At 48.2% G+C, this 8,883-nt stretch overlaps 1 protein-coding gene across 3 annotated transcripts in view; it reads left to right on the plus strand.

The window, feature by feature from the left end:
- Positions 1-8,883, plus strand: part of Kif5a (kinesin family member 5A) — a 46,603-nt gene that overhangs the window by 20,414 nt on the left and 17,306 nt on the right. For 2 of the 3 annotated variants that reach the window (XM_004647012.2, XM_012512884.2), the window contains 11 exons: positions 3,316-3,403; positions 3,498-3,571; positions 4,226-4,330; positions 4,579-4,627; positions 4,998-5,053; positions 5,239-5,326; positions 5,586-5,710; positions 6,608-6,712; positions 6,989-7,137; positions 7,263-7,411; positions 7,665-7,840. In XM_004647012.2, coding sequence (XP_004647069.1) covers positions 3,316-3,403; positions 3,498-3,571; positions 4,226-4,330; positions 4,579-4,627; positions 4,998-5,053; positions 5,239-5,326; positions 5,586-5,710; positions 6,608-6,712; positions 6,989-7,137; positions 7,263-7,411; positions 7,665-7,840 — 1,164 coding nt within the window. The remainder of the gene's footprint in view (positions 1-3,315; positions 3,404-3,497; positions 3,572-4,225; positions 4,331-4,578; positions 4,628-4,997; positions 5,054-5,238; positions 5,327-5,585; positions 5,711-6,607; positions 6,713-6,988; positions 7,138-7,262; positions 7,412-7,664; positions 7,841-8,883) is intronic. The other variant, XM_004647013.2, reaches the window with a different exon arrangement.

An 8,883-nucleotide genomic window follows, 5' to 3' on the forward strand; every position in this document is an offset into this window, starting at 1 on the left:
GGTCCCTGTGCTTTTGCTTAGTTTAGCTTGTTCTAAGTAGGTGCTTTAGACCACTGACTGAGCCATCTCACCAGCCCCAATAAATAAATTTTTAAAAATTAAAAAAAAAGAATGGAGTCTGCTAGGCTAGGTATGATATAGTTACATTGGAGTTATTTTGGCCAAACCTCTCCTGCTACTGCCTCCTGCTGCTATTTGGAAACCTGCCACCAACAACACCAGACCTGCATGCCTAAGCCACCTCCAGGGATCCAACTGACTAAAACATCAACCCCAGCCAGAAACTCTTTACCCAGTACTCTTGGAAGATCAGAGCCAGATGTGCCCCACCTTCTCTTCTGCAAGCTTGGGCCACAGCACTGGCACCTGTACCCCTGCAGCCCACTCAGGCTTCAGTGTCTGTGTTAGTGACCCTGATACCCGCTGGCATGACCTAGTGCTTACCTGCACCTACTCAGACTGGCCAAGACAACAGAAGTTTGTAGGGCCCTTCTCACAGAAATCATCCCTAGATGTTGTGTACCCTTGACCATTGGCAGTGATAATGGGCCTGTATTTGTAGCAGAGAGAACTCAAAACTGGCAGAACCATTAAAGATTAAGTAAAAATTACATACAGCATACAGGTCACAGAGTTCTAAAAAAGTTACAGAAATAAAGCTTAACTGGGCTGGTGAGATGGCTCAGTGGTCTAAAGCACCTACTTAGAACAAGCTTAGCAAAGCAGAGGGACCGCGGTTCAATCCCCCAGCACCACATGCCAGCCAGCCCCGCCCCCTGGTGGGCTGAGCTGGCTACACACACACACACACACACACACACACACACACACACACACACACAAATAAATTTTTTAAAAAAGCAAGCATAACCTAACCCTACAGAAACAGCTTATAACTAGCTCTACAAAAGTTTAGCTAAGAGACCAGCTACCTGTATATGTGTCCTGTGCACACATGTAATCCAGGTGCATATGAACTACCTCTACAAGTTTCAGAAATCCATTCCAGAGTTAGAAGAGCCTATCAAGATGATTACTAGAAATGTACCTGGATAGCTCCTCCGGGACTCACTCTAGAGAGACAATGCACTCAATGCCCTTCTGTGCTCCGGTTACTCTGGACATGCATGGCTGAAGCCTGAGGACACCATATCCAGAATTCTCCATACTTATTCCTCTTGATTTTTGTGCCTTTTTAGGCTGTTTGCCTCAATCCTTCCTTCCCTGCTCTCCCTGCTAGCTGTGGTTTTTGCCTTAAACTCTACAGGTGGTTGTCCCCCCAAAGGGAACAATTAGTCAGACATCTGACCAAGATTTGATGAGAATCTAAGGCACATTGGACACTCTCCTAGGCCAGCGTAGCCCCCTCTCCTAGGCCAGCGTAGCCCCCTCACTACCTTGCCAGAGTAATGTTATTGTACAGACAAGCCTAAATTATGTCTCTTTCTAAAAGCAACTTAGGGAAAAACTCTGTAATAAGACAACCTTGGGGACCTTGGCTAGGGCGCCTCCTAGGGTCAGTGACAGCCCTAATGCTGCTGCTTCTAGTTAACCTTCTCTCAGAAGGTCATATGTAATATAATCAGCAAAGATTTGACTGGGAAACTAAAAGAGGGGGACAATGTAACAGAAAATGGCCCCTCAGCCAGTATACTTAGTTTCTTAGTTGCCCAGGCAATAGTTCCTGTACAGTGCCAGTTGCTTCTGTCTCTTAGAAATGGCTGGTCACTGTGATGGATATTGTAAGAACCAATCAGAGATGGCAAGTACTCTGCCTCTGTGTCCACACCTGCCCCCCTTTGAAGCCTCATAGAAACCTCCCTCCCTGGGCCTTGGGGACCTGAAATTTTGAGAGACAACTGTTTTCCCTGTTAATGCTCATCCAATGTTAAATAAATCTGCCTCCAAATCCTGGGTGTTTTGGTGTTTCTGCTTGCTGTTGCGGTACCACGGAATACCTACAGTATTAACTTTCCATCTTCTAGTTAATTAATTTATACTGCAGGTGTGTACCACCACAACTGGCAACTTTGTATCTTTCACTGAATTTTTTTTTTTTTTTTTTTTAAGGTAGGATTTCTGCTTACTTATCTCTTGTTGCTGAGACAAAATGTCCAACACCCAAATTAGTGGAAGAAAAGCTTTACTTAGCTCACAGCTCCTATAGAGGTTTCGATCTATAATCGGCCGGCTCCGAGGCAGGATGGCATGGCAGAGGGGCATCCTAGAGGAGAAATAACGTGTGGCAGCAGCAGACAGCAAACGCAAGCCAGGCAAAGGGGGGACAAGCCTCTTTCTGTCCCCTTTATCTGATCCAGACTGCTAGGATTAGGACAGTGCCAATCCAATCAGTGGACTGATCCTAACAATCACCCACCCTTAATCCAGCACCCTTAATCCTAGCACTGAGCATGAATCAGAATCAGTCACAAGCTCCAGACTTAGCTACCTCCAAAAAGTCCTACCTAAAGATGCATGAGGTTTTGGGGAGGGGGCAAACCATACCAGTCTCACTATGTAGTTCAGGCTGGCCTCGAACACACTGTGTAGTCCAGATTGGCCTCAAATTCCTAGTAACAATTAGTGTACCTTAAACACCATTTCAAATCAAAACATGGATCATTCAGGAAGTTTTGTTTTGTTTATGGTTCTGGGGAACAAACTCAGGGCCTAACATATTCAAGCTACATCCCCAGCCCAAGAACGATGTTTGTCTTGTAATTTTAATCGTTTTAGTTTTTTTGGAGCAAGATCTTACTGTTTAGTCCAGGCTGGCCTTGGATTTGTGGCAATCCTCCTGCCTCAGTCTCTTGAGTGCTGGGATTACAAGTGTGTGCCACCACCCCTGGCTCAAGGAAGATACTGTTAACTTTGAGGTACTTTTTCTACCATTAGTGAATTCTTCACTTTCCACTTCTCACATTGTCTTTTCTTGTTTGGTTTCCCAGGCAGGAGTGTGAGCATATTGGAGCGCTTAGTCACCATTCCAACGCAGAACCTTTCACAGTCTCGCTGTGTAATATTCTGTCACACAAACACCACTCCTGGTGTCAGTATTAACCTTTGGTTCTCTCTCAGGTTCCTCTTATCCTTCAGATTTCCCATGTAGCAGGAGAATTGAAGAGTGGGGTGTCTTTCTCAAGCTAATGGGAGGGTCTGTGGTATTTCCTTTCCTTCCTGCTCTTTCTACTGTGTGTGACAACTTTTATTTCCTTTCTTTGGAGGTACCAGGGATCGAACTCAGGACCTCAGGCAGGCGCTTATGCCACTGAGCTATATCCCTGGCACCCATGACAACTTTTGTTTCCACTCCAGGGGAAGCCATACGTCTTTGACCGTGTGTTCCCACCAAACACGACTCAGGAGCAAGTTTATCATGCATGTGCCATGCAGATTGTTAAAGGTAATGCATGTATTTTTAGAATAAATTTTCTCAAACTACCCATTCCCTATCACACATACCTCCAATAGTATTCTTCTTCCATTCTTTCTTCCAGATGTCCTTGCTGGCTACAATGGCACCATTTTTGCTTATGGACAGACATCCTCAGGGAAAACACATACCATGGAGGTGAGAGGTCCACCCCGGGATGAGGAGCTAGGGTGTTATTGGAAGATCAAGGAATCTCAGGAGGGGAAGACCTAGGAATCAAGAGTTGTGTGATTCAAAGTAGATGGGTAGGGCTGGTGAGATGGCTCAGTGGTCTAAAGCACCTACTTAGAACAAGCTTAGCAAAGCACATGGACCGCGGTTCAATCCCCAGCACCACATGCCAGCCAGCCCCGCCCCCTGGTGGGCTAAGCCGGCCACAGACACACACACATAAATAAATAAAAAAAAAACAAAGTAGATGGGTAGAGGAAATGAACTGAGGGACAAGTTTAATGGGATCCCTTCAATCTACTGTTGCCACCTACTCTAATTGTCTTTTTTGGGGCCGGGGAGATGGCTCAGTGGAATAAGCACTTCCCTGGCAAGTGCAAGGGCCTGAGTTTGATCCCCGGTTCTGGAAAAAACAAAAAACAAAAAACAAAACCTTTCTAATTGTCTTCTTTGATCTGGCAAAACAGCAGCAAAGAATGTCTGAAGGGCAGCTTAGTGTTATTTTTTTCTACTAGAAGGCAGATGTAGCGACCATGCCCTAACTTGGGATGCCATTCTGTATTCCCTCTGTGTGTTCCTCCACATACCTCTGAATTGTCTCATTGTTCCTTCACTCCCCAGGGAAAGCTGCACGATCCCCAGCTGATGGGAATCATTCCTCGGATTGCCAGGGACATCTTCAACCACATCTACTCCATGGATGAGAACCTTGAGTTCCACATCAAGGTGATCAAGACGTGGAAGCTAGGCATCCACAGATGGGCCTGGGAGGAGGAGGAGAAGGTCTAAAATAAACTCGCTGAAGATCTCTGGCTCCCCACCTTTACTGTCCCCTCTGGTTACCTAAGTTCTTCTCTACCATGATGTTCTTTCCTGCCTACCTTTACCCCTTGAGTGGGTCTTGTTATTTTGAGATCCCTGTATTAGGCTCAGGATAAGTCCTCTTCACTTTAGACTCCTCTCTTCCTAACCAGGTTTCTTATTTTGAGATTTACCTGGACAAGATTCGTGACCTTCTGGATGGTGAGTGCTTTGCCACAGTGTGTTAGGGTGGGTGAAAGGGCTTGGAGCTGGTTGCCCTTTGGCACACAGAATACCCCTGAGTTCTTGGGCTCCATGCTCCAAGAATTCCCAAGAGTTGAGAGTCAGAAGAGCATCCTCAAGGTCCAGGCCTACACATATGTAGTCTTACAGGAGCAGGAGTTTTGGAACTAGAGCCCTAAAGACGGGATGGGGGAGGGGAGGTGGTGCTGAACCTTCAGCACGAACATGGTCAGGCTTCACCAGAGAGTCTCCTCACTTTACTAAGAAGGAGCCACCATCTGAGTGGGCCACAGGGTGCAGGGGTGGGGGCCTGTGCTGGCCATGCTCACCTTGCATTGTCCTGATTCAGTGACGAAGACAAATCTGTCTGTGCACGAGGACAAGAACCGGGTGCCCTTCGTCAAGGTGAGAGTGAGGTGGATACCACCCAGGACCAGTGTATGGGAGGGGGTGTGGCATGAGTTCAGGGCTGGGCAGCTAAGATGCCCCATGGGGTTAGGCAAGCCTGGAGACTTAGAAAAGATATTGTTAGGCGGGCAGTTTAATTTGCAGATCGAGGTTTATGGGTCACTGTGCATTTCTCCCTACAGGGCTGTACTGAACGCTTTGTGTCTAGCCCAGAGGAGATACTGGATGTGATTGATGAAGGGAAATCGAATCGTCATGTGGCTGTCACAAGTGAGTGGGGATGTAAGGGGCCCTGGAGTGTGGCAGTCCACCTCCCTTCTGTGCCCCTTGTGGGCAAGTGAGCGAGGAGGACTGTCATCCAGAGGAGGGCCCCTGGCCCATGCTGCCTGCTGCCTGGGACAGGAGGGGCAAGCTGGTTGGGAGGCCCCTCTCTCTTGGCAGGGAATGGCAGGCAGCCAGCTGGGGCTGGGGCTGAGGGCTGCAGCCCCACAAGCGTTGGTGCAGGTCCTGTATCCCTCTGACCCTGCAGACATGAATGAACATAGCTCTCGGAGCCACAGCATCTTCCTCATCAACATCAAGCAGGAGAACATGGAAACAGAGCAGAAGCTCAGTGGGAAGCTGTATCTTGTGGACCTGGCAGGGAGCGAGAAGGTTGGGGCTCCTGTGGAGGAGGGGGAGGGGAAACGGAAGGGGGTAGAGAAGGAAGCCTTGGGGGGCTTGCATTTTACCCATTAAAATCTTCTTTTTTCTTTCGGTGGAGACAGGGTCTCGAATTGTAGTGCAGGCTGGCCTTAAACTTGAGGTGATCATCCTGCCTCAGCCTCCTGATGCATGTGCCACCTTGCCCAGCCTTAGAAAACCTTTTAAAAATTGAAATAGAATTCATACCAGGGCCAGCGAGATAGCTCAGTGGACTAAGTGCCTACTTAGGCAAGCACAGGGACTGGGGTTCGATTCCCAGCACCACACGCTGCGCTGGCCCTGCCCCCGGGGCCTGATGATCCCGAGTCTGGGTGTGGTGGTGCACACCTGTAATCCTAGCGCTGGGGAGGCTGAAGACAGGAGGATCAACAGAGCTGTGTAGTGAGACCCTGTACTAAGTACATAGAAAATCAAAGAAATAGAATTCATATCAGAAAGTTGCCTATTTTAAAATGTACAGTTCAGCGGGTTTAGTGGGTTTAGTGGGTTTAGTGTGGTCACAGGGTTGCATAGCCATCACCCCTGCACCATTGCAGAACGTTTTCGTTATCCAGCGACAGTCACTTCCCCTTCTCCCTGCCACCCCTTCCTTGGAAGCCACTAATCTACACTGTCTGAGTTTGCCTACCCTGAACATTTCACGTAAATAGAATTCCGTAACGTGATGGGGGGCTTTGGAGAGAGTTCAGGGGTGAAGGCAGCATCTTCCTGGTCCTGGCCAAGCACCTCTGACTTTGTCCTCTTTCTCATTCCCTCCCCTTTTCTTGGTCTGGCCCTCCTAAGTTGGAAGGAGTTGGGGACCACTTTACAACTGCCCGTACACACTCGTCCCTTCATGCCCCACAGGTCAGCAAAACTGGAGCCGAAGGAGCTGTGCTGGATGAAGCAAAGAACATCAACAAATCGCTGTCCGCCCTGGGGAATGTGATCTCCGCACTGGCTGAGGGCACCGTAAGTGCTCCCCGGATGCCCTTCATCCCTCCAGCCTCACCTTCTCCTCCAGTTTCCTTTCATTCATACCCTGACTTGTGGGCTGCTCAGCTCCCGTTGGCGCCACTGTTCTTTTTTTTCTTTTTTTTTTTTTTTTGCGGTACCAGGGATTGAACTCAGGACCCTGTGCTTGCCAGGCAAGCGCTTATTCTACTGAGCTCTCTCCCTGGTCCCTACTGTTCTTTCTGATCCCCTGCTGAGCTTGCTTTTCTGATTTCTGGACTCCCTCCTTCCCAGAAAAGCTATGTTCCATATCGCGACAGCAAAATGACACGGATCCTCCAGGACTCTCTGGGAGGAAACTGCCGGACGACCATGTTCATCTGCTGTTCACCGTCCAGTTACAATGATGCAGAGACCAAGTCCACCCTGATGTTTGGGCAGCGGTCAGTGGAGCCCCCTGAGGGAGCTTTGGTGCTCAGCTCCCACTCAGCCCCTGGAGTTGTCCCAGCCAAGGGTTACCCATGCCGACTGCAGGTCACATCTCCTTGCTTCTCTTGTCTTCACCCAGAGCAAAAACCATTAAGAACACTGCCTCCGTGAATCTGGAGTTGACTGCTGAGCAGTGGAAGAAGAAATATGAGAAGGAAAAGGAGAAGACCAAGGCCCAGAAAGAGACCATCGCGAAGCTGGAGGCTGAGCTGAGCCGCTGGCGCAATGGTTAGCGGGAAGTCTTCGGGCGTGGACGGGAGTGGTGGGAGGAGGTGGGTGGGTGGGTGTAAGGCCAGGCCAGGCTCCAGGAAGGAGGGCTGTGTGGCTGGAGCGCTGCAGTGCGGCAGCTGGAGGAGAAGGCTGACCCCAAGAAGGGTGGTTCTCAGGGAGGAACAGAGGTGAGGCGCTGAAGGCCTTGGTGTGAAGGAGGAAGGGTGCTGTCTGCATGCAGCTTCCTTTTCATCCCTCCCTTCGCTGCCAGGAGAGAATGTGCCTGAGACAGAGCGCCTGGCTGGAGAAGACGCAGCCCTGGGAGCCGAGCTGTGTGAGGAGACTCCTGTGAATGATAACTCATCCATCGTGGTGCGCATTGCACCTGAGGAGCGACAGAAATATGAGGAGGAGATCCGCCGCCTCTATAAGCAGCTGGATGACAAGGTGAGGGTCCGGGGTGGGAAGGCAGGGGACTGAAGCAATGAGCCTATACCACCTTTTCTGATTTTAAAAGGGATAAATGCTCCTCGTTGCAAAGGTGGAAAGTAAGTAAAAATATAGAGAAGAAAGTTAAAACCAGCTGGGTGTGGTGGCGCACGTCTGTAATTTGAGCACTCAGGAAGCCGAGGCAGGAGGATCATTTCAAGTTTGAGACCAGGCTGGGCTACAAAATGAGCTCAGGCCAGCCTGAACTGCATAGTGAGACCCTGTCTCAAAATGACAAAAAGAAAGAAAGAAAAATTAAAACCGCCCATCAGTCTTCCATTAAGAGATAATGTTTAGCTGTTAAGGTCTTGCTTTTCTCCCTGAATGTATATACAATTGAATTTTTTTTTTTTTTTTTTTTTTTTTTGGAACCGGGAATTGAACTCAGACCCTTGCACTTGCCAGGCAAGTGCTTATTCAACTGAGCCATCTCCCTGGCCCCCTGTATACGCAGTTGAGATAACCTTCATTTAAAAAAAAAAAAACAAAAACAAGAATTAAACGTAAAGTCCTGAGTTCAATCTCCAGTACCACAAAAGAAAAAAGAGAAAAGAAAAGAAAAGAATCAAACTGGGGACCTTGTACTTGCCAGGCAGCAAGTGTGCTCCTGAGCTACATCTTTGGTCTGGGATAGCCTGGATGTATGATTTTGTGTCATTTTTTTTTTTTCATTCAGATCAATTTTCTACTTAAAATTTTTTGTGCTTTTTAAAAAAGTTGCCTAAGAATCCTTTAACGAAGATGTACTTAACAATTCATTTATTACAAGGCTTGCAGTTTTTGGTTTTTTTTTGTTTGTTTGTTTTTTGGCAGAACCACGGATTGAACTCAGGCTCTGCGCTTCCCAAAGGCAAGCGCTTATTCTACTGAGCCAACTCCCTGGCCTCTTTTTATTTTTATTTATTTATTTATTTTGGCAGAACCAGGGATTGAACTCAGGCCCTTATGCTTGCCAGGCAAGCACTTATTCTACTGAGCCATCTCCCCAGCCCTTGTTTTTA

The sequence above is a fragment of the Octodon degus genome, unplaced genomic scaffold (assembly GCF_000260255.1).
Source record: "Octodon degus isolate 3935 unplaced genomic scaffold, OctDeg1.0 scaffold00286, whole genome shotgun sequence".
NCBI classification, from domain to species: domain Eukaryota; kingdom Metazoa; phylum Chordata; class Mammalia; order Rodentia; family Octodontidae; genus Octodon; species Octodon degus.